This window comes from Pseudopodoces humilis, chromosome 7, assembly GCF_049639895.1.
Source record: "Pseudopodoces humilis isolate 2021_Gansu_Grassland_sample_001 chromosome 7, ASM4963989v1, whole genome shotgun sequence".
Classification (NCBI taxonomy): Eukaryota; Metazoa; Chordata; class Aves; order Passeriformes; family Paridae; genus Pseudopodoces; species Pseudopodoces humilis.
The window spans coordinates 48,511,485-48,537,212 of record NC_142206.1 but is presented as its reverse complement, the minus strand read 5'-3'; the positions used below and the strand labels follow the sequence as shown (position 1 = coordinate 48,537,212).

The following is a 25,728-nucleotide window of genomic DNA, read 5'->3' as shown; positions in this document are numbered from 1 at the left end:
AGCCGAAGTTAAATTTTCCAGGGAAATCTTATTTAACAAATTTTGTATTAAACAGCAAAAGCAACATTAGTACAAGACACAAAGATTTTGGCACTGAATATACTTTACAGGGGAAAAGAGTCTTCTCTAGAGGACACTGATTATAGGTCAGGGACTACATCCTACAGCCAAAGGAACACAGTTTTTAAAGTGAATTGTGACAAAAATCTAAAATACACAAGCCTAAATTTATTGCTTTCTCTACTGTATGCTAAGCTATGGTCCAAAAATAGGACATTGCCGGACTACTTCAGCTCTTTTTTCTGTTAGGTATAATGGAGCATGTTCTTCATCGTGGAACATTTTAAGGATAATTCTGTGCTACTGTTTTTTTTATGAAGTACAGAAGTATTTATGTATTTTTTTAAGCAGAAATGAATTTTGTAGGTCTGGGGTTTGTATTTCTTTCCTGAGTTAAAACTTTTTGAACACTGATTTCATACCAACAAATACATCCAAGAGTGGCACCCTGGTGGTGGCTCAACTCAGTGTTGGAAGTGCACATTCAACAACAGTAATTTGCTTTTTAGAATGATAGAGAAATAGAAATTTTCACTCTTCCTTTGTATAATTCTGTGTGAGTGATTTTAAAATAAGTCAAAGATCACTTTTTATGGGTAAAAAGAATCCTTGGCTATTTTTGTTACATAATTTATTTTTGTAATTAAATATAAGAGGTTTTTTACTATAAATAAGCATTTTTGCCCAAAACTCTTTATCACTCTTTCCTAAAGTTGCACTTTTGGAGCCATGCTCCATGTATTTTAAAACCTTACATGTAAGGTGCTTTCACAAGCAATCTCACTACTTTGTAGGATCTGAAGAGGAAGCAAGATGTGATTTTTCATAATGCTGTTTCTTTATACTCTTTCATAATATTCAGGTGAACTGGATGATCATTTGATGCCAGTTGGTAAAGAAACGGTTAAATATGAGGAGGAACTTGATTTACATGATGAAGAAGAAACCAGTGTTCCAGGAAGGCCAGGCTCTACCAAACGAAGACAGTGCTATCCTAAGGCTGTTCGTATCATTTACTGCAGTCCAGATACCTAATGCTTTATGTACTAATAAGACAGAATTGCCAACTCTTAATCTTAGCTGATTAGAAATTTTTAGAAGTCTTGTATTTACAGTAGAAATACTTTGCTGTTCTGATTCTGTGGAAGCCTGCAGTGCTACTGGAGTTTATGGTACCACATGCTTCGGAAGCATACCTGTAAGCTCAAAGAGCATTCACTTTCTGTGGAGCTCGTTGGCAAATACTTGCCTTGTATGAAAATAACTGAGCAAAATAGTCCTGCATTAAAAATCTGTAAAATCTTTACCTTATTACTGGCTTTCAGGACAAATAATTGAACACTTAAAGATGTGCCCTGGGCTAAATACAGAAATATGTTTGGGGGTTTTTTTGGTTTTTTTTTATTATTATTTTTGGATGCTTGGTTTAGTTTGGCAAGTGTACTTGTTAAACACAGAATTTCATAATTTCTGGTTTAAATCTTAAAATATCAAATAAATGTACTTTTTATTTTTTTTTTTACTTTCAAAGTAGTTCTGAATATTATACTTAATATTATACTTGATCTGTTGAAAGGGTCACAAAAGAAAATACAGCTCTGTGTTAAGTAATATATTTGCAGTGTGTTACAACAGGTTTCAACCATACCAGCTTGTAAAATTGCACTTCTTAAATGGTGTTTGTGGGGGAATTGGAAATACTGTAAGAGAAAATGGAGAAAAGAAGCTTTGTTAGAGTATTTTGCAACTATTCTGGAACCTTCCTTTTTCCTCTGCAGTTGTTACAGGTTCTGTCTAAGGTCCTTTGAATAGGACAGGTAACTCATAGAATCTGATAATCTTTGCATTTCACGAAGACACAGTTTGCATTTTTGCACAGTATTTCTTGTTACAAGTGCTTTTCTCTGTCTTCTTACATCACTAGAGGTTGTTGGAATAGGGGCAATTCATAAAATGCAACATTATGGTATCTCATTCAGAGGAGTTGATTTGTCAAGTGATGCATCATTCTTTCTCAGTTATTTCTTTTTTAATAGGGAATCTAAGAATACATTCCCTTGCCTTTGTCCCAACTTCTCACATCTGGAAAAGAAGCTTTGGCAAATGTTTAAGGTCTGCAAGTTCCTCTTGGGTTTAATGTAGTTATTAAATTTATGAGTAATTTTCCATTAAGCCAAAGCCATAGTTTTACTGCAGTGTAACTTTAAAATCCAGGACTACATGTATTGCAATTTAATTTTAGATAAACAGGAGGATCATTTTGAGACCTGCGAAGTAATGAACATCTACCAGACATAAAGCATGATTTCTTAAAGTCTATGACAAGTATGAGCAGCAGAATTAAAATGCTCATGGCTGTTGCAAATATTCACATCTGCAAGATAGAATTGTAATGAGAAAACTCATCTAGTGTAGTGCCTGGGCAAAGGGGCAGTGTATTGGACTTTGTTTATGTGTTTGTCCCAAGTGTATCAAAACATTTTTGATACTTTTAAACAATTCTGTTGGAAAAATAATCTGTGTTAATGAAGCTGTAAGTTCAGTCAAGCTTTTTTTTTTTTTCCTCCAGAGTACGCACATTTTCTTTTTACCTTTTTTTTCGTGTTCTGCTCTTAAGTTCCAAAGATCTTGGACATGAAATGGTGTTACTGGTTAAATGCAGACATTTGCATCAAAGCTTGTTTCCATCTGCTTAAAGTGAGAAGAGGCATGTTTTGCCTTCATCCATTATGGCAGAAAGGAAAGTTCTAAGCATACCCAAAAGCAAGACTAAAACACAAACAAATTAATGAACAAGGTCGACTTTATATTTTATAAAAGAGGAAAGGAGAGAAAATAGGAGAGTAGGAAAATACCCAGGATATTTATGAGAAGTGCTGGAAAGGGGCTACCACTCCCATGGGTCCAGTGCTGGCTGACAGTGCGGTGAGGGGATCTTCATCAGGTGCGATGTTGGTGTCTCTGCGGTGAAACCCCTCCCAGAGCAGTCAGGCTTGCCAGTGAGGGAGCAGAGCCAGGGCAGCAGGACCAGCACCAGTCCTGCTGGGAAGGGGGCAAGAGCAGCCTCACAGGACAGTGTAGTAGGACAGTACAGACAGCAGAGAGCAGCTGTGACAAGTTGGGCACGTGTTTATAGAGGGTTTTGAGAGTGGCAGCAGCAGGTCCATCTCATAAAATTTGTTGGCTGGCTGTCATGATGCATCAAAAGTCTGCTACTTGCTTACTTGATGTATCAAATACTAGCTAATTTAATAATTTTCAAAATGGGCAAGTAATTTTCTAAAACAAAGCAGTTTCTAAGGATTTGGTTAGAGGCAATTTGAAACTTGATTTTTCAAACCTTAATCTTCGAAGAGGTGATGGAGAAACATTTGTTACTTTCACTCCTTCACGACATTCCACCCAGTGGTTCTACATTGCTTTGAGGAATATGGATGTAGTATTCTTCTCCCATGGTGGTGATACAAGTATAGTGAACAGAGGAGGAAAGCAAGATGAGTAAGTGTGTTATCATGCATGTAACCAGGCTAATGCCAGCAATTAGAAATACAAGTCCAGTGACAGTTGCAGCTCTTAATTAGTGCTATCCACTTTCCCCATGCTGTAAGCTCTAAAGACTTTAGGAGGGTAGTAACCCACGATCTAGGTTCTGATCCATCAAACCAGTCTCGTGTTTGCATAGATGGAAATAGTTCTCCAGCTTGATCACTTATTTCTTTCATTTTGGCTCATGCCTCCTCAGTGGAGGATGAGGCATTATGGATGGTAATGCAACACTCAGTTACAGGGAGAATGTGCTGGAATCAATACCCTTCTGTTTTTCAAGTAGTCAGTAACTGGGCTGATCTGTACATGCTCCCAAGGGTAAGGGGTAAGTTTGACATTGGTTACAAGGGAGGGAGAAAGAGTTAGGGCAGCACCTAGTAGGGTAGATGGTGAGTTTCTTTCCCAAATGCCCATATTTTACCTTCTTCATCAGTCCACTACTTCCCTTTTAAGAAGAAATAATACAGTCCTAATAAATTTGTAGGGAAGTGTCCCAAAACTATCAGAGTTTCAATTGCTTTCTCCTTCCCTGGCAACCAGCACCTTACTTTAGCAGTCTTTTGAGGCTGGGCATGTACAAAAGCACCCCCATCACAAATACACCTTTATTTGAGGGAATGATTCCACATGAAAAGGCATCTTCAACTTTGAGGGCAGACATTTGAACTCCGCTATCTACTAGAAAAGTTGCAGGAACTTTATGAGGACAAATAGGCCAGGTTATTAGTAAATCTCCTTAGGGACAGCCACCCTCTGTTCCCCAGCTCACCTACTGAGGACAAAGGAAATCTCATGTCTGCTATGCTAGGCTGCTGGCCAAATATTTTTGCTTTAGAAAGAAAACACTGCTTGAGCCCAGAATAATTTTTTTTGGTCCTTATTTTTAGCAATGTGTTTCGTAAAAAACCTAAGAGGACTTATTCAAAGAATAATAACTAGGTAAACTTCGCTGATTTTCTTCATGTTAATGTTTTTTCTTTATTTTTTTCAGATTCCAGAGTGTTTGAGGGATAGTTATCCCAAACCTGATCAGCCCTGTTACTTGTATGTAATAGGAATGGTGTTAACAACTCCTCTACCTGATGAGCTCAACTTCAGGAGACGAAAGCTGTATCCTCCCGAGGATACAACAAGATGTTTTGGCATATTGACAGCCAAACCTATACCTCAAGTAAGGAATCTCTTTCCTTTCCTTATTCTGCATGCTTTGCAACCTGTTGTTTTCCACTTACTCCCCACCCAACAGAGTGAAGAGTTGGAAATGACAATAAATGATGCTTGTATCAAGTAACCTCCAGAAAATAAGCAATACTACCCATCCAGTCAAGGCACTACTTCTTTTTCTGTCTTTAGGGATGGAACAATCTATTTTTGCTGAGCTTTTGGTTTAGAAGTTTAGTATTTTGCACTGGCAAATTCAAGATGTCCCTCCTTTTTTGTATGAGGTATGATAGCAATAGACATACCAGCTATGGAAGTGGCCTGCACCACACTACCTGTACAAAAGCTATGGTAACAAATCCTCTCAGCATTCCTAGTCTGTGGCAGCAGCAGAAAAAGTGGGTCATGTTAATTGAAATTGGCACCTCTTGCTTCAGAACATTTTTAATAGTCATTTTCTGTTGGTGAGACTCAGCTGAGGAAGATTTTTTCAAATTGTATTTTCTGTTCTTGTAAGAAGACATTTTGGGAATATTGCTGGTTTTCACATTTCTCTCTTCATAATAGAAAATGCATCCTTTTCCACTGTAGCTTTTATAAAGAGAAAAGCTGTAAAACACAAGGAGAACTATGAAAAAAAGCAAATCAGTCATTCTTAAACATTCAGAGTCTCATCTGGAATTGAAGGGTCATCACAGTTCAAAATTCTGATCCTGTTTGATCCAATTTGCTGTAGAGTCAGTCAAGCATTACCTCAGAATGTGCACTAAACAGCCAGAACTCTGTAAAGGAATCCCACTTTGGATTTTCTTTTGTGATTTCTTTCGATTGTGTTCTTGTTTAGATTCCTCACTTTCCTGTGTATACTCGCTCTGGAGAGGTTACAATATCCATTGAGCTTAAGAAATCTGGTTTTACTCTGTCTCTGCAAATGCTTGAGCTGATTACACGACTCCACCAGTACATTTTTTCACATATTCTTCGTCTTGAGAAACCTGCACTAGAGTTCAAACCTACAGAAGCTGATTCAGCCTATTGTGTTCTACCTCTAAATGTTGGTAAGAACAAAAATTTTGTAATTTACAACTTGTCAGAAAAGTTCAGCCTAGAAAACTGAGTTCCGCATTTTCCTTTTTAAGTTGATGACTCCAGCACTTTGGACATTGACTTTAAGTTTATGGAAGACATTGAGAAATCTGAGGCACGTACAGGCATTCCCAATACACAGTATACAAAAGAAATGCCTTTTATTTTCAAGTTAGAAGATTACCAGGATGCCGTTATCATTCCACGGTGAGTACTCTACGTAGTTTAGATGTGTACCCATTGTATTTACACAAACACTTGTAATAAGGGCGTGTTAGTATCTGCAGCAGAATTACTTTTTAAGAATTCTTAAAAAGCTGTTGGTCTGCTGTTGGTCTGCTGTTGGTCTGAAGGTGTCTAGTAGTGTTTAAAATAATTGAAAGGTTTTTAAATCAATAGTTAATCTTGTATTAGTAGGATTTAAGTGTTTAGGCATCCCAAGATTCATTTTTAAAAGGAATAGTAAGCTCACCACAAAACTTACATAGTATTCTGATAAAACACTTCAAGTTCATCAAGAAGTGGCTTACTAAAACCAGTTAAAGTTTGGAAGATTGCATGGGAGTCCTATTCTCTGGCTACTGCATATGCATACCAAAGGCCTGCTAAATAAAGGCATCATGTTGGTAGATGGGAAAATTACAAGTGATAAAGATCATTTAATAGAATCTTTATATTGAATGATACTCATTTTATGTACTGGATATGCAAAGATTCTCCAGAATTGGTAGGCTTTGTGGAGGCTTAATTGTTCCCTATGGACCAACTGGCTTGTGTTGTGTATTTTAAACAATGGTACTTGCTGAATGTATAGAGAGGATAAATTTAAGTTTAGACTTTGTTTTTTGGCCTCATCTGTCTCAGACTTTTTTTTTTTTAAAGAAGCTGAAAAGTCTCAGTAATAGTGTGTAAATTTTGTTTAGAGATGCTATTGTTTAGCATTTCTATTTAGATATTTTAGTAGAAACTTAAAATGATAGATGCAGCAGGTCAAAATGTGAAATAACTTAGTATGCAAATCCAATTGTTGACTATTGTTTTCATTAATTTTTATTATTATTACTATTATTTTCTGGGCATGTTTATCACCATAGTTTCCAATGAGCCTTGGTAGCCACAAAAAAGATGTTGTTACAGTCTAGCTTTAATTTTACTCTTCTGCCTGTAATACAAGAACCTCACTGTCCTTGAAAGGCTTGTGAATTTACCTTGCTATATATTTGAGGTTTTTGTATTTTAACTTTATTTGGTGGATAACTTGGTTAAAATGCTAGTTTAGACAGGAGGAAGTACAGTCTTTGTATGCAGAGGAACTGATGTAGAATACCATTGGAGACCACGTGCTAAAAAGCCAAATTATCAAACTTAATTGTTAGATGTTTTTAATTAAGAAATTATCTTTTGTAGCATTACTGTTGTCCGTAGATTGAGTTTGTATTACATATCAAAGACATAAATCCTCCATTTAAATGTTTATCTTGTAGAGGGAATTTCACAGATTAGATTGACTTCATTCATGTTTGTCTTAAAGCACGTTTCTCATTTAACATTTGAGTTAGCTAGATAAATTATTTCTACAACAAAAAAACCCACTTATTAACCAAAAATCTCAAGTGCACTGTTTAACTGTTAATCTCCTGACCATGTTAGAACATGAAGAACTTAACAAAAGCTTTACTGTAATGCCAAAATGTGTTTTTTTTTAGATATCGAAATTTTGATCAGCCTCATCGATTCTACGTAGCTGATGTATACACTGATCTTACTCCACTCAGTAAATTCCCTTCCCCTGAATATGAAACTTTTGCTGAGTATTATAAAACAAAGTATAATCTTGACCTTACTAATCTTAACCAGCCACTGCTGGATGTGGACCACACATCTTCAAGGTAACAGCAGTCATGTTTTATGTCTGATGTTTGTAGTTTGACAGTAAAGTGCCCTTTTTTTCTTTAAAATATGGGATAAAGCTTAAGGTTTGTGTCTTTCAAAATAATTACTGATTTTTTATTTTTTTTTTCTTGAGAGATGCTTGTGTAACAAGAACTGTGAATTCAGTCTGTTTTTTCCCAGAGGTAATGGTGCCATCATAATCACAGTGCATTGACATTAAATACTAAGAAACTTACGAAAGTTTAGGCTAGTAAGTTCTAATCATTAATTATGTACTTACACCACAGTATTTTCATATGGTTTTTAGACTTAATCTTTTGACTCCTCGCCATTTGAATCAGAAGGGAAAAGCACTTCCACTGAGCAGTGCTGAGAAGAGGAAAGCAAAATGGGAAAGTTTGCAGAATAAACAGGTAATATAGAAGCATCTAATTAATTCAAGTGGACTCTATTATAGTGATCTGGCTACCCTTACAAGGAAAATTCGTTTCTTTTCCCTCCTCTCCCAGATACTGGTTCCTGAGCTCTGTGCTATACATCCTATTCCAGCATCATTGTGGAGAAAAGCAGTTTGCCTCCCCAGCATACTTTACCGCCTACACTGCCTTTTGACAGCAGAGGAACTGAGAGCTCAAACAGCCACTGATGCTGGTGTAGGGGTTAAATCACTTCCTGCAGATTTCAGGCATGTATTTCTTCAATAGGTATTTTTCAATATGATGTCTGACTTACATGGTGGAAACAACTATTACATGAATTATAAAACTGGTAACTCTTGTTTAACTCGTGGCACTTCTCAGTGAAGCACATATACTTGAAGCAAAAATACACATATACAGTGAAGCAAAAATACTTGATTGTGAGAGACGAAGTTACAGGTTGCAGTCCCTGTTCTTTTCAGAAGGCTGTGGCCTTTTAAAACACATATGTGCATGTAGAGTCTCCTTGTCTTGTGCTAATATTTTTTTGTTAACAAACCTCCTGTTTATCTTTACAGATATCCTAACTTGGACTTTGGATGGAAAAAGTCTATTGACAGCAAGTCCTTCATCTCTCTTCCTAACTCCTCTGTAGTAGAGAATGAAAATTACTGTAAGCACAGCACAATTGTAGTCCCTGAAAATGCTGCACATCAAGGTGCTAATAGAACCTCTTCTGCAGAAAACCATGACCAAATGTCTGTGAGTTACAGAACATTGCTTAATGAGTCACCCAGTAAACTCCAAATTGATGTCTCGGTAGAACTTGCAACAATTAATGGTGTTTCTTATAATAAAAATGTTGCCAATGGCAATTGTGATTTAGTTAACAGAGACTTTTGCCAAGGAAATCAGCTGAATTACTGCAGGCAGGAAATACCTGTACAACCAACTACCTCATATCCCATTCAGAATTTATACAACAGTGAGAACCAGCCCAAGCCCAGCAATGAATGTACTCTACCGAGTAATAAATACCTTGATGGAAATGCTAACAGATCTACCTCAGATGGATGCCCCATAGTGGCAGTGACCACCAGTACTTCAAAAGCTATTAATCTTTCAAAAGACAGAGCAGATTCTGAAAAGAGCCCTTGCAGTGGGTACTCCTCAAAAACTCTCGGTCCTAATCCCGGTCTCATTCTTCAAGCTTTGACTCTTTCAAATGCTAGTGATGGATTCAACCTGGAGCGGCTAGAGATGCTTGGTGATTCATTTTTAAAGCATGCCATCACTACATACTTGTTTTGCACTTACCCTGATGCTCACGAGGGACGGCTGTCATACATGAGAAGCAAAAAAGTGAGTAGTAACAATCCAGTCATACTGTGTAAAAGGCATGCTGTAACAAGCCACATATATGAAATTTTTGCTGGAAGGTTGGATGGGAACATGTTGATTTAATTCCACAGCTTTGTTTGTTATACACTGAGTATCATACAGGACTGTGGGCTTAATGTTGCCATAACTGTGATTGATTGGAACTGTTTTCTGCAGTTCAGTTTGAAATCTAAACCAGCTGATTACAAACCTAAGAAAGGACAGGATTGAATGAAACTAAAAGTTCTGGGTTAGTGAGAACATTTTGTGCGCTGAGCCTCTAGAGCTGTATTGAGTAGGAGCTCTTTAATAGCAACGGTTGAATGAAGGATTGAATTAGCAGCACAGAGCCTTAGGTTGCAGCTTTACTTGACCTTTTCTTTGTTTCCTCAAGAAGATACTTCCCTTGAAATTTGTAGCATCTTACATAAAAGTGAAACAACAAAAATGTCTTACAGAACTGTTGCAACAAAACTTGTGAAAGTATTTTAGAGTAAATGTAAACAGTAGGGACAAGAGTCTTCAGTTCTGCTTCTACTAGAATAATCAACCATGAAAACTTCTGGTTGGTTGTTTTTTTCTCCCACATGATGTGATAATTTCAATTAAGTGCCAAGGCATTGATTGTCTACCTCTAATAAAATACATCACTCTGAAAATGAAATGATTGTATAGTTTAATCTTGGAAAATAAGGAATGCTAATTGAGTTGTGCTGTTCAAATAAAAGAAGTGATTGAATATTCAAGTTCAAATTTCAGGACTTTAGGACATGTAAAGTGCATTTAAAAAGAGGAAAAAAAAAGATCTGCGGTTGATAGTTAAAAAGGAAAAGGAAATATATTTGTATCTGTGAATGCTTTTTTCCCTTCCCTTTAAAATACTTAAAATCATTCTAGAGGCTATCAAAATAACATCTGGATTATGACTTAATAAGTGTTATATGGAGCTGTTTTAACACTTTCTACTGCCAAGGTTTAGGTCAATATACCTATAAATAAGAATTTTTCATTCCAAATGTAGTCTGAGTGATGGTAATATTTATATGGTATTATTTTAAATACATATTAAATATGGTATTATTTATACTGGCAATAAATGACACTTATACAGGTTCTATTTACTATTATTTTAGAACTAGCAATCAGTTTGTTTTGTGAGGAAAATGTAATATATTAAATTTCTTCAACTGAAACAGTCACACCTAATATGCTTGGCCTCAGGAAAAAAAAAAAGAGGAAGATGTGTATCTTGCTTTGAGTTGGTTCTACTGTATTATGAAAACTGAACTCCCTTTTGAGGATTGGAGAAAATGTGTAATAATACAAGGTCCAGCTTGACACAGCTTTTTTTGCTTTAGCCTTTTAGCCTATTCATGTAAATGTATGTTCAAAGGTTTATCAGAATGTTCTTCTTAAAGGTCAGCAACTGTAACTTGTATCGCCTTGGAAAAAAGAAAGGACTGCCAAGTCGCATGGTGGTGTCGATTTTTGATCCCCCAGTCAATTGGCTTCCTCCTGGTTACATAGTAAATCAGGACAAGAGCAACACTGACAAATGGGAGAAAGATGAAATGGTATGAATTTGTTCTACTATGTTGATGAGTAGTTATTTGTGTGTCTGTATTCTTTCATCCCTACCTCATCCCAGCACCCCCAGTTATTTCGCTGTTTTCAGCAAAGAAAAGGTAAATCTGTGTATTTCTTTTCTTTATAAAACTTCTCTGTAAGAAAATGGAGGAAAACAGATTATAAACAGAACCTGAAGGAAATTTATTGCGCATCATCCAGTATTGAGTGTAGATTTTAGTAGACAAGCAAAGGAGAAATGCTTTTCTGCTGCTATTAGCCTGCTCCCAGGAGTTTTTCAGAAGTTTCTGTTGGAAATTTTGAATGGCAGTATCACTGATTTAGTTGTAATATGTTCAGGCAGAACACTGTCTGCTTTTTAATAAATAATGAGTTCACCTTTATAAAATATATGAAAAACTGTTGGTGTTTTTCATAGTGCTGAGGCAGATTGAAGAGTAGAACTGGCTTGAGATAATGTTCGATATGGAACTGGCGGCTACACCATGGGTATGACTGCTTCTCATGTCTAATACAGTGCTGGCTTAAGCTTTCTAGCACTGTCTGACACCTTCACTGTCTTATCAAATGCTTCACAATGACAGATCTTAATGAGGACGAGTTCACACTATTTTCTGACATTGTAGGAGTAGAAGGCCAAGTTCAGAAATGCCAGCGATCGTAGCAGTCAGTGATAATGTAGTGTTTCAGACTGGTTTGGAGTTCAGGGGAAGAAGGAGGAAGGATGTCTTTCTTTCCCCTGTTCTGAAGATCACTCAGACTGTAAAACCACCAGAGGGCACATGAGAGTACTGTTAGGTGGATGGATGTACTGTGAAAATAAATGTTTATTGCAGAATAAAACAACCTGATTATTGTGGTTCTGTACTGTGCCAAGATTTCATTTCAAAGAGACTTCCTGCTATACCTTTCTGGAAAATTAGATAGTACATTTGGGACTGGAGCTAATTGTTGGTTTTTAAAAGATTTCAGTTTTCTACAACAACTCCTCTGTGATAGTCACTGTTTATTTGTAAATAAAAAATACAGTTTCAGACCAAAATGCAGAGAGTGATGCAGCTAAATAGTAGGGGTGGGGGATTTGTGCCAAGTAGATACTTTGCTTTCTTGGATGTAAATTTCATTCTCCATCCATGGGCTGATGGTCCATAACTGAAAATAGAGATCTCATTATGACAAATTATTACTAAAACATAGTAGTCAAATACTAGTATTTGACTTGTATACTATACAAGCTTTATTAAGGGGAAAAGTCTTTCTTCAGTTATCAAATGGCTATCTTCCAAAACAGCATTAAAAAAGCACTTAACCTGTATTTTGCATCACCTTTTAATTGGCAATAATTTCCTGAAAATTAGTCAGATATTATTTAAGAAAAAATCATTCTTCTGGGGTTCATCATTGATCTGTTTTTTAAATGCTAATGACAGAAGAATTAACAATCAGGATTATTTTCTGTTTCCTTTAGCCACTGCTCATTCTTATCCCTTAGAATTTTTTTTCTAATGAATTTTTTTTCAATGTACAAGAGGTAATTTACAGACAATGTTAGGATAGTTCATGTAGCTGTCCTGCTACTTACAATTTCATTTTAAGAAACTTGTGAATGAAACTACAGTGAAAATTTATAATTTGTTCCATCTTTGTGAAAACAAATGCCAAAATCTGTTTTGGAGCATCTATATAGACATGTCTCATTCAGACACTTATTTTATTTCAGTAGTAAATGTGAGTGGTGTGCATCAAGAAAAAACAGCACTTGTCCTTGTTGGGTTTGGTTAAATTAATCTTATATTAAGTTTTATATTGCTACAGGTATCTAAAATAACTATCTTAAATTCAGTTTTGTTATCTTTCTGATCAATTAAAGTTACAGAAGTCCCTTCTGTGTGTGTCTGTGTGTGTGTGTGTGAGATAGGTAATTACAGCAGCAGGAATTCTTTCAGCAGAGTGTCTAAACTAAGAACTTCTGTAGCCATTTTTTTTCCTCTCATTACTAAACTTGACTAAGCCTGGTCCATCCCAGTGAGGAGCACTGAGATCTCTTTGATCCTTAGACAGTTTTAAGTGCTACCTAGTGCCCCTTAAAGCTGCCACCCATCCACACCTCTGGTTGCATGTGCGTTTTGCCCAAAGGGGAGCATCCCCTGTGGTAGCATCTGGTTCACAGATTTGCAGGATTTAGTGACTGAGCCCTAAAATTATGGCATGCATAGGTTCAGGGCTGATAAAGGCTGTTTCACTTGATGCAAAATGGTTGGCTTTCAGGACCCAGTCCAGGAAAGTGCTTTGAATCTGATCTTGCTCCTATCAAATTCAGTGGCAGAATTCCTGCTGACATCCGTGTTGCTGTGTTGAGCTTGTTAATAGTCCTTTTGATGTTACGAAGACTACCAGTGCATTTAGCTAATATGTTTAAGTGCTTTCCTGGATAGGGGCCATGGCAAATTGTAAAGAGTTACATAGTTTGGGAATATTTGTGTTCAGTTTGTAATTTACGTCAGTCCGTGCCAATTTGTTCAATATGAGGAGGTAAAAGGCATAAGACATTAATTTTACTGTTGTGGGTGTGTATGTATGTATTAGAAAATTGATGACAATTTTGCTTTCTCTTTTACTAGTTAGAGCTAGAAGTATAGCCTGTAAAAAAAAGAAACAACAAAAAACCTGAAAAAAACCCTACTGAATGCATTTTCTCTGTAGAAAGATGTAGGAAAAAATCTTCGAAGTAGCATTGATCCAACATTTGTAATAGCCTTATTTAGCATCTTGAGAGAAGGATGCGCCCTGAACTTTCTTCAGCTTCCTAAAATTTGTTAATTTAGATTTTTCTGTTGTTATTTCGGTGTGTAAGTGTATAATGTCCAGTGGATATAAAGTTCACTGTGTGTGCCTCACATTCAAGTACAAGCACAGGTTCCTCTGAAATGCAGCATGTGCTATGTGTAGAACACACACTATTGTAGGTTAGTGATAGTTTGTATTCCAGGACAGTAATTCCAGTCCTTGTGTAAGTTGAGGTTGTATTGTGCATCTGATCAGACAATGTACTTAGGAACAAGTAAAAAATCAGTACTATGATTAGGAGATACTCCTCAAATCTTGCTTTTCTGATCTTTCTGCAGTATAAGTGTCTCATTTCCTTCTTCTTCATTTTTTTTTGTGTTCTTTCATAGACAAAGGAAAACATGTTGGCTAATGGTAAACTTGATGATTATAATGATGATGAAGAGAATGAAGACCTAATGTGGAGGTTGCCCAAGGAGGAAACAGACTTTGAAGACGATTTTCTGGAGTATGATCAGGAGCATATTAAATTCATCGATAATATGTTAATGGGATCAGGGGCTTTTGTGAAGAAAATTTCACTCTCACACTTTTCAACCACTGATTCAAACTATGAATGGAAAGCACCCAAAAAGTCATCCATGGGTAATGTTCAGTGTTCATCAGATTTTGATGATTTTGACTATAGCTCTTGGGATGCTATGTGCTATCTGGATCCTAGCAAGGCTGTTGAAGAGGATGATTTTGTAGTGGGCTTCTGGAATCCATCAGAGGAAAACTGCGGTGTTGATGCAGGAAAACAGTCGATCTCCTATGACTTGCATACAGAGCAGTGTATTGCTGACAAGAGCATTGCAGACTGTGTGGAAGCCCTGTTGGGCTGCTATCTGACCAGTTGTGGTGAAAGAGCTGCTCAGCTTTTCCTGTGTTCCTTGGGGCTGAAGGTGCTCCCTGTAATTAAAAAGACTGATTGGGAAGGCACTCTCTGTGCTACCACAGAGAACTGTAACAGTGAGCAGAAAAATCATTCACCAAATTCTGTTTCTGCTTCTGTAGCTAATTCAGAGCCTTCTCTGTGTAAAGACCTGGAGTATGGCTGTTTGAAGATTCCACCAAGGTGTATGTTTGATCACCCAGATGCTGAAAAAACCCTAAATCACCTTATTTCTGGTTTTGAAAACTTTGAGAAGAAAATAAATTACAGTTTTAAGAACAAGGCTTATCTTCTTCAGGCATTTACTCATGCCTCTTACCATTATAATACCATTACTGGTAAGTTGTTTTCGAAAAGCTCTATAGTTTTTTCTCCATATTGCAAAAGCAAGAGAAGTAGCATCTTGTATTCTCCCATATATAGACTTTCTTTAGACATCACATGTTACAATAGTCTTGGAATACAATATCTTAAAAAATAGTATTTTGCGCACTATTTAGAGGGGGATACTTGCTCAGTTTATATCTCAGTGATTAGTCATATTTTGACTTGATGCAGATAATGTATATTTACTGAGACCTCACCAGGTTTTGAGAAGGAGCATCAGTGATAAATGCTCTATCACTAGCTGTGTATCACTGACATTAGATCCTCATTTAATGGAAATAAGTTCTTGTAGAGCTCTGGAAAATTGCCATGTACTTCAGGAAATAGCAGACATATTTTCCAAATATATCTAGCAATTTTTTTCTGTAATTGAATCCCAGTAATGTTATATTTCTTACTTCTGAAGATGAACTCTAGACTACAGCTTTTATTAGGTGAATAATCTATAGGAGTGCAAAATATGGAGACTTCTCTTTGAAGATGTGAATTCAAAGTCTTAATTTAAGTCTAGGAATTTTATTGAGTAAATATTTAAAGTCAAACTTTGAAGTAATTGACTAAATAAGACTAAATATTAGTTTCAGATTAACATTTAATGTTTCTGTACATGATCTCATAAAACATTTTAGTAGGGTAGAGATTTGTATTTCTGTGATCTTTAATTGCTCTTGCTTATAGTAATTAATGTAATACTTGTTCATTGTAAAACTTGCGTATTTTCCTACAATAATAAGCAATCAAAAGCAAACTATGGTAAATTTCCAGCCCTATTTGTAGTGATTGGCAAATTTCTTTCCAGTCAGCAGTCTGAATTTTTCTCCATAGTGAATTAGGCCCTTATTCCGAGAAGTGAGAAAGCTCTGCTTTCATTAAAGAAATAAGTAATTTTGAAATGCTACTGCAACGAGAAACAGTTCTGACAAAACACAGAAGCACTCCTTTGGTTTTTCTTTGTAGGGGATATTACCCACATATGTATTTACTTTTTACAAATATTTCGCAAAACGTATTGAAAGTAAATGATTCCTTTATTTTTAGACATACATAAATATATATATATACACTTCCAGAAACCTTGAGACATAATGTCCAGTTAAAATTACATTGTTGACACTGTAGGAAAACTTTTGATTTCATTTCTGTTTACCAAGTGAGACAACTGTGACTAGCTGTTACCTGTAACTTTTTCTCTTCAAGTAGCAGCTAGCAGTTGAGATCTGGCAGTGTTTTAGGTTCAGCTGCTATAAAAGCAACTTAGTCAGTTCACTCTCATGGTAACTACTGTGTAGTTTGTCTTCTTCCTTCTCAATCTACCTACCCATATTTACATTCAAGAGGGTTTTTGCTTTTGTTTGTGTTCTAAAAATAGATGTTCTTGGTTCTCTGTTCCCATGGCCCCTGCCAATTGTCAAAAAAGCAAAGGCTTGACAATTTTGATTTCCAGTTTGTAAGACATATCCTAAATAGGGATCTTTGTTGAAGGTGTCTTAATGGGTGGCAAATCAGACAAAAAAACTCGTATTTTGGGTTCCCCTGCCCTTAATACATTGATTTTTTATATTATTTGTTTCTACTTTTTAATTTTTTTTAACTGTTACAGTTTTCAGATCAGTCTGCTGGCAGAATCTCTTAAATTTACTTTTCGATGTTTCTCAGCACATGAAGGTCTTGATAATGGATTATAAACACAGCTGTTTTTCTAGCCTGCCAGATTAACATTTTGTTCAAAATTGGCTTTATTATTAGATATAGCTCCTAGTTTTCCTGATTTATTTTTTTTAGTATTTCATTAGCAATCTGTTTAAACACAAGGATACTTCCTTTAAAAAACAGATTGTCTTCTCTGAGCATTGTTAGTTTGTGGAATTTACATAGCACTGTACCAAACTTCTTATCCAGAAAGCCTGGAAAGAATGTGTGTGTTAAACTTAATTGTGGTGTTGTACATTCTTTTATTTCCAATGCTTTAAGATTGTTACCAGCGCTTAGAATTCCTGGGAGATGCAATTTTGGACTACCTCATAACCAAGCACCTTTATGAAGACCCACGGCAACACTCTCCAGGAGTTCTTACTGACCTACGATCTGCTCTAGTCAATAATACCATTTTTGCATCATTAGCTGTAAAGTATGACTACCACAAGTACTTCAAAGCTGTCTCTCCTGAACTGTTTCATGTTATTGATGACTTTGTGCAGTTTCAAATGGAAAAGAATGAAATGCAAGGAATGGATTCTGAGGTTAGTGAAAGTAGAATAAATATGTTCAGTATCTGATTTGAAGCATGTCACTGGATTTCTTGGCATTTTTGTTACATTTTATGCACAGAGCAGCCAAAGAAGCAGGCTCCCAGTAATAAAAGGTCGCAATATGCAAAGTAAACTACAGCCTTCAGAAAGTATGAAATAAATTAGAATTTGCAGACATTAATTAATTTGAAAGCCATTTGCGTCTAGGTTTTTCTGTGGCACTTGATTTTAGTAGTTGTTTTGCTCTTGTGTTGTTAGAGCAGTGTGGGACACACACTTAGCTTGCTGCTTTCATCAAGTGATAGGAAGCACTACTACAACATAAAATTGTGGGGAAGAGTTGCTAAATCATGTAGAGCTGACTCAGAGTAGGGTATCCATACAACACCATGAACAAAGCTACCTTGGCACAATGCTGGGATTATTAAATGCAGTACACTGACAAGAGATTTCTGCTTTTTTTCTTATGATTTCTACTGGAGGAAATGTTACTGCATTATACTAAAGTATGTCTGACATGCTCCTAAAGGCATTCTGCTAGCCATGGAAACATTATATGCATCTTTCAAGTAAGCCACTTGAAAAGTGGTTTCACTGAAGACCTGCAAACACAGGTCATATTTTGTGCTGTGCAGGAAGGCTGATGATAATGAACCTCTGTTTTCTGGAGAATGTGATAAAAGTAATTAATTTATATAAGCTGGTTAGGAAATCTCTGAGAGCAAGGACTGTGTGAGTCAAGCTCTAATCAGGATCTGGAAGAGATGGACTTCTCATTATCCTTCTTTAAAAGTGTTACCCAGTAATGTCCATAATAATTAGTCTTCTGAAAAATGGACCAATCTCTTTAAAAATATTCTGTCTGCCAACGTGCCAGCACTCTAAACAAGTATGTTATTTTTGTATTTTTTTTTTTTCTAATAGACAATTTAAAACTTTAGGAATCAAAATATTTCAGTCACGTATATATGTTCACAGCCCTTACACTCTGTTGCAGAGTGAAAACCATGTTTTAAGGGAAAAATGTATTAAACATTGAATAAGAAATTTGTCATTGGTGTTTAGATAATATAAATGACTTTACATTAGAGGATTAAACTCTTAAGTCTCTTGTTTTCTCCACAATATGAGTGAAAAGGCTAGGAACTTGTTTTCAGAGCTTACAGTGTTATCTTTGCTTTGTTCAGTTTCTGCAAGTATGCAAAAAGAAACTTTCACCAAAGTTGCAACCAAATTGTGTGATAGCTGTTTCAAATAAAATCCTTGTTTCACTCTCCCTACGCCTGCTCCCTATCTTGGTCTGGCACTGAATTACTGAAACTCTTATTTCATCACTTAATGTAAGAGTCTTTGTTTCTGCAATTCATGCCAGCTAGACTGGTTTCCATGTGTGTCTCCACGTCATCTGCTTTTCTGTTTTTTCAAATCTCACTCATGAAACATCTGTCCCTTGCCTTACAGCTCTTAGTTTCTCTCTTCTTCTGTTATTTCATTATAATGCAGGAGTATTTCAGTTTACACTTGGTATGAAGTACCCTATTCAAAACAGTTGAACTCGGTTTTTAACGTCAAAATTCTTGTTTGTATTGCTGTATGTGTCAGGCCTGACTACTTGTTTGATTTATTTCAGGTAGAAATATTGGGTGGAACACATTTATGAAGTATTATGGTCACTCTTAAGAGGGCTGAATTGGATTTTAAACCCCAAATGGAGTGAGAGGGTAGCTGCTGGGGGAGAAGACTGACAGAAACTTATTTCTCTTTAGGCAGAGTAGCGTAATGGTCAAAATCTTTGCTTTCAAGTTACATTGTTTGAAGTTAGGCAAATGTATATTACATGTGTTTAAAGTATTTTAGTAAAGGATTAGATCAGCTCAAGACCTTTAAGACCTGTACTGAAAGTTTATTTTTGATAGTGAGAATAGATTAATGTCTTAAATTTGTAGCATAGAAGAAAACACTGCCTGCTGCACTTAAACACCAAAATGTCTGTTAGCTCAGTCTGGTGGTGGTGTTTTTCAGTTATTAATGTCTTATTTTACTAGTGCTTGTTTCATGCATGTCTTCAGGGGTGAATAAGGTAAGGAGAGGCACGTGCAACTTTCATCCAGAGACTGACCTTAGAGATTTTTAAAGTTTCTTTTTGGGAGACAGTGTGTGAACTCTTCATTTGTTATGGGTAGCTTTCTGGTATTAACTTATAGAAGTCTGGTTCTGATTGGAAAAAACTGATCCATGGTGAAGTCCTAAAGAATTATCACAGAGGGAATTCACAAAGTACAAAAGTTCCCTGTACACAGTGGTGGTTGGGAATTTTTTTCCATATTTGAAAAATGATATAACCAGCAACGTGGTTTCACTGGGGAATAAAACAACAGTGCTGTTTTGGGAAGTTATCAGTTAAAAACTTGAAGGAAGCATCACAGGATAGAGGATGTAAGAGAGCTTACATTTCTGAAGATCTTTGTTTTACTGAAAGTGAAGCAATCGTTTCTCTCTTTTCTCCTCCCCTTCTCTTCCCCTCCCACTTTTGTCTTTTTTTAATTGCAAACAGCTCAGAAGATCTGAAGAAGATGAAGAAAAAGAGGAAGACATTGAAGTACCAAAGGCCATGGGGGATATATTTGAGTCCCTTGCTGGTGCCATTTATATGGATAGTGGAATGTCTTTGGAAATGGTTTGGCAAGTGTACTATCCAATGATGAGGCCACTAATAGGTATTGCCAGCTTTCAGAAAATTACTAATTATTAAGTGCCATCTGCTATGAAAAGAAAAAAACTAATTTTTGTTTTTCACTTTTTTTTTCCCAATTAGAAAAATTTTCTGCGAATGTGCCCCGTTCCCCAGTGCGAGAGCTGCTGGAAATGGAGCCAGAGACAGCCAAATTTAGGTAAGAACATGCTTTCTTCCATACACAATGACAGAAAGTGTTTCTAAACTGTGCCTCATGAATTCTCATGAATACAGAGAATTTTTAAATGTCGCAAAGTACTTGTAATTTCTTTTGCACTAATCAGCTAATCTAATCATCACTGTGTCCATTGTTCTTTATTTTTTTTTTTCCTTGCATAGCTTTCTGAGAAATGTAATGATTTCTGTTTAATTTTACTGCTTCAACTTCTGTAGAAAAAAGAATGTAGGTCTCTTATTTCTCATTACCTTGCCTTGGCAGTAAGTAATTCTTGTGTATATTTTTGCAGTCCCGCGGAAAGAACTTACGATGGAAAGGTCAGAGTTACAGTGGAAGTTGTAGGAAAGGGAAAGTTTAAAGGTGTTGGCAGAAGCTACAGGATTGCCAAATCTGCAGCTGCGAGAAGAGCACTACGAAGCCTCAAAGCAAATCAACCTCAGGTCCCAAACAGCTGAGACTCCTCTTAAAAATAAATGAAATGGGGAAAAAATAACATACAAATAAAGCAAATTTTTAAAAAAACGTTGATGTTGAGAGGAACAAATTGGAAGACAGAATTTAAAGTTTGATAACAGAATAGATAACAAAACATTTAACATGTATAAAATTTTGGAACTAATTGTAGTTATAGTTTTTTGCGCAAACACAATCTTGTCTTCTTTCCTCACTTCTGCTTTGTTTAATCACGAGAGTGCTTTAATGATGATATTTAGCAAGTGTTCAGAATAATTGTTGTCAGGTCTTTTTGGTTTACTTTTCTTGTCAGTACAGCTTTGCTTAGTATTAGAAGGCCAGGGAGCTTATGCCTAATGCAGTTGCTAGATTTATATATATAGTAATCTTGGAATTCTTCAATCTGTGCACTAGTGCCAGTCATAATGCAGTTGATAAACTGTACTGGATGATTGGGTATAAGAAAGATTAAGTGTGCCAGTATTCTCCTTTTTATTTTCCTTTTTTTTTTTCTCTCCATGTCATCTTTTTACATTAAGATGGCATTCCCAATCATTATTGCACTTATTTGTTAGGGACAGATTTTAATTGAAGTGGCTGGCATACTGGTAGAGTGAAACTTTGGTTTCCTTATGCCACACAGTCTTGCATAAAAAAAGGTTCTTGCCTTAAAAATAAATAAACCCTCATTAATAATCTTTAATTTCTGATCTTTTTTGGAACAACTGTTTTACATTCCCTTCATTTTCTTATGCATTTTACAATGATACAGCTCTATATTTACAGTACAACTCATTACTATAGCTGTGACTTATTACAGGATTATAATAGAAATTATATTCATATATATGTAATTAGGTTATTTTTAACAATTCTGAGGAGGTGGTTAGTCTACAGTTTTTTTTATACCATAAACGAAATATGGTCTTTGGCTAAAATTCCAATTTTACACAAACCTGCAAGCTAAATAGTTCCAATACTGGAAACAGCAACAAATAATTGCACAGTGCAAACTGTCACTAACAAAATAACCTTAGACATATCACACCTAAGATATGCTGCAGATTTTATAGTCAATTGGTTACGTATTTAACAAACAGAGCACCTTTACACTTAGAGATATTTCCATGTAAATTTCTTACTGTACTTTTCAGAGTTGCATGCATATTTCATCTACCAAAGCTGTGCTGTTAAATAACATGAAAGTTGATGTTTGAGATATAACTGCCGTACTTTTGATACATCCGTGATTTAGGTCCTTAATTTAGAGAAACTAGCTCATTGGTGTTTTGGTCTACTGGGAGCATGGGGGGAAATCATACTTGTATTTTTTAGGCTTTGCCTATACTTCTTTAATTAGATTTTTGTAGGCACTCTTCACTTAAATACCTCAGTTCTTTTCTTCTCTTTTCCTTTTTATTTTTGCATGCATTGGTTTTTTTTTCTGTTTTGGTGCTATGTTTATATATTATGCTTGAAATTTTAATTTTTTGCACTGTAACTATAATACCTCTTAATTTACCTTTTAAAAAAAGCTGTGGGTCTTGTATTCCCACCAGTATCAGTAGAGGTTTGCTGCAATTTTGCCCTGTTAATTATGCTTGAAGTTTGAGAAAGCAGAGCAAGGTGTTTTAACATTTTCCAGCACAATAGTTTGAACTTGATGCTGTGTCTTATGAACTAAATTACAAACAAATACTGTATTTCCTGCTTTTAAACCCTTTCCTCACAAATGCACACTAAAACAAAACAAAAACTGTCAGCTCTTGCTTTCTTTACAAAAAAATAAAGTAAATGCCTTAGTGACAAGGGGCAGACATTAAGCTTTTCTGAAATACAGTTTTCAAAAGTTCGTATATTTGCTATTTGTCACTTTTCAGTCTGTGAAAAGGACCCTTCTTGTATTTGAAAGCTGCTTGTTATAGGAGTCAGACCAAGAATTAAAATTCTAGCTTATAAAAAAAGTCTAGGATTTGTTTGGTACTTCAGTCGTGAAAGGAGGTATAAGAACTGCAAGTGTCGATGATCTGTTGTTATGGAACATAAAAACATGCAGTCCAAATTCTCAAATGTAAATTGCTTTGCGTTAGCTGTTTGAAAAACTAAAAAAAAAATAATCACCTATTTTAGCTATAGCTTGCTCTTTGTGGTAGGACTGAAGTTTCTTAGTGAAAATACATGATTACTGATGTCAGCAATTCTGTGTTTCTGGCCAGACGTCAATTAGCAGATTAAATCAGACCATCTAGAAAGTCTTAAGTAGTTTTAATTGCATTATGAAAAGCTAAAATTCCAGTTATTCTTTGAATGCCTAAAATTCTTACTGATTGTTACAAGGTTATAGATTCTCAGGGGTTTCAGGTAATTGCTAGCAGTGAAGTGGTTGCGGGATGTTTGGGTGCAGACAAAATCAGCTGAACCTACTCTGTGTTTCAGAACAGTTTAATGATCACTTTGTTACTAGATAAAGCGTGTGAATTGGACATCCGAAATGTGTAGTGGCTGACTATAAAGTAGTTTCTGCTGCTGATGCATTTTTAAATGCATTTTAAATGCCACGATTTTTTCCAGTGTGACCTCATTGAAATACTTTTTATCCTTTGAGGCAGAAAATCCATATTAGTTTCCATGTTACGCATCTGTGTGTTTTACCCTACAGTTGATATGATTTTGATACTGGACAGTGTACGCTATTAAAGACCTAAATCTGATCATTTGAAGGTTGGGATAGAAATCACTTGACATGCTATAAGCACAAGTGTAAGCGGACTGTTGCAGCCCATCTTCAAAAGTAACCACACAGGCTCATCATATAGTGTGGGGGTTAGTTGGCATGAACCTTGGGGTTTTTTATCTAAGTCCTGTTATACTGTACTTTAAACAGTCCTCCTAACTATGCTGCGTTTTTATTTTTATGGCTTTTTTTTGCGCTGTTCTGTTCATGTAGCACAAATAAGCATTGCACTTGGTACCATGCTTTACCTCATTTCAAGGAAAAAAATGCTTAACAGAGAGGAAAAATGTGGTTTGGCCTTGCTGCTGTTCTGATTTAATGACTTTGAAAAAGATAGTTTTTAATGCCTGCAATGTGTCATTTACTTGCACAACTTAAATAGGTCATTTGTAACGTCTGTGGCATTTTTACTGTACGTGGAAAAATACAACAAAGATGTGTCACAACTCTTGATTGTATTTTAAAGCTATTATTTTTCTACTACATCATTTTACTGTTATGTGAAGTAATTAAAATTAGAATGACCTCTGACTGACACTCCAGTAATTATCTCTGAACAAACCAACATTTTACACATATAATGTAATTTTTGGGAGAAGACAGCCCCTAGTAATTTGGTCAACCTCAACTAAACTAAACTATCCAGTCTGGATATTGAGTGCCCAGTAGTGACTTCTGAAGTGTTTGTTCAGCTTGATGCTGCTAAAGTCCATACAAAAAAAAGCCTACTATTTTTAAGTATCATTACACAATAGTATGTTGCAACTGCTGAGTACAGAACTTGAACTAGAACCAGTTTTGGTGCTGGGGAGGAGAATAGTGGTGGCCCAGAGATGAGGTGCTGGATCCTCAGCTGGTGCAAATTGATGTAGTATCATTTTAGTCAATGGAACTGCATTCATTTACATGCCTGAAGATCTTGTAGGTATGTTACAGAGTTTCATTTTTCCTCCTTGTGAGCAAATACAGAACCATCAACTGGAAAATTTGGGGGGTTTATGTTATTGCATATGATATAACATATGCTACATATTCTATGCATTTTTCTGTACAGAAAATGGATTATTTGTATCCCAGTCACAGCAGTACACACAATCCAAAATTGACAAATAGCATTGTGGTCTGCTCTGATACTGCACTTGACTCTGACAGTATTCTGGGTTTGTTTTGGATGGGGTTGCCCATGAACACATTTTCATGGAAATCTCTGTATTTTTCATATGAATGAAGCAAGAAGCATTTAGATTTTCAGTACTTAATTACTGACATTGATCCTTTTTCAATTGCTCTAATATTCAAGAAGTTAATTTCTTTACTTTCATATTAGATTTTAAACTTTAAACACTACAGTTCATGACCATCAAATGTAATCTAAATATCAGCTGTAACTCAATATGAATTATGTTAGCAAATATCTAGAGGTCATTGTAGTATACTCCACTAGCAGTTAAAATTAACTTCTATCAAAGCTAACTACAATTCTTAAAACTAAATTTCATCCAATAAAGTCCTTGGGGTTTTCCCTCTTATTTGAATGGCAACCACAGACTACTTTAATTGCTTTGTAGATGCACTCAGAATTTACTGCAGCAGCAAGTTGGGGAGAAAAATGTTTGTGAACAATAATTGGAAATTGCAGGCATTTTTATTGTAAATAGTGTGACTGAAAAGATGGTTAAAATCAAGTAGAAAGAATAACAAATATAATTTGATGGACAATAAAATATTTACCATCACATGCTGCAGCTGTCTTTAAGGGACATAAAATGTAATTCATTCATACTGTAATCATGCTGCAGAAGTTTGCAATCTGCACCTTATGGATCACAATTACCTTTAATAGTTTTTTGTAATAATTGTAGCTGAGTATATCTTCAATAAAGTTATGGTCTGTTCACCTTGTATTGTTGTTTTGCTTTTTTTTTTAATTCCTGTTAGTATCTCCATAAATCTTCTAGCATTTACAAAAAAATTGCTGTTCAGTCTAAATTTTTTAAAAATTGTGAAAACATTTTTGAAAACAATATTTCTTCACCTTGTTTAAAGACAAGTCTGCATGTCTCCTTGCTCTGATGAATGAACTGTCTTCAGAGCTATGTGAAGACTCTTAAGGGACACTCAGGTTAAAAATGATGGTGTA

The 25,728-nt window shown here is 35.7% G+C and overlaps 1 protein-coding gene across 5 annotated transcripts in view; it reads left to right on the top strand.

The window, feature by feature from the left end:
- DICER1 (dicer 1, ribonuclease III) overlaps positions 1-25,490 on the top strand; it is a 67,071-nt gene extending 41,581 nt beyond the window's left edge. For all 5 annotated transcript variants that reach the window (XM_014249837.2, XM_088057423.1, XM_005520160.3 and 2 more), the window contains 14 exons: positions 923-1,062; positions 4,598-4,777; positions 5,612-5,825; positions 5,907-6,060; positions 7,560-7,742; positions 8,054-8,159; positions 8,256-8,431; positions 8,744-9,527; positions 10,964-11,119; positions 14,309-15,191; positions 17,212-17,480; positions 20,044-20,206; positions 20,305-20,380; positions 20,691-25,490. In XM_014249837.2, coding sequence (XP_014105312.1) covers positions 923-1,062; positions 4,598-4,777; positions 5,612-5,825; positions 5,907-6,060; positions 7,560-7,742; positions 8,054-8,159; positions 8,256-8,431; positions 8,744-9,527; positions 10,964-11,119; positions 14,309-15,191; positions 17,212-17,480; positions 20,044-20,206; positions 20,305-20,380; positions 20,691-20,856 — 3,650 coding nt within the window. In that variant the 3' untranslated portion in view covers positions 20,857-25,490. The remainder of the gene's footprint in view (positions 1-922; positions 1,063-4,597; positions 4,778-5,611; positions 5,826-5,906; positions 6,061-7,559; positions 7,743-8,053; positions 8,160-8,255; positions 8,432-8,743; positions 9,528-10,963; positions 11,120-14,308; positions 15,192-17,211; positions 17,481-20,043; positions 20,207-20,304; positions 20,381-20,690) is intronic.
- Positions 25,491-25,728: the final 238 nt, after the last annotated feature.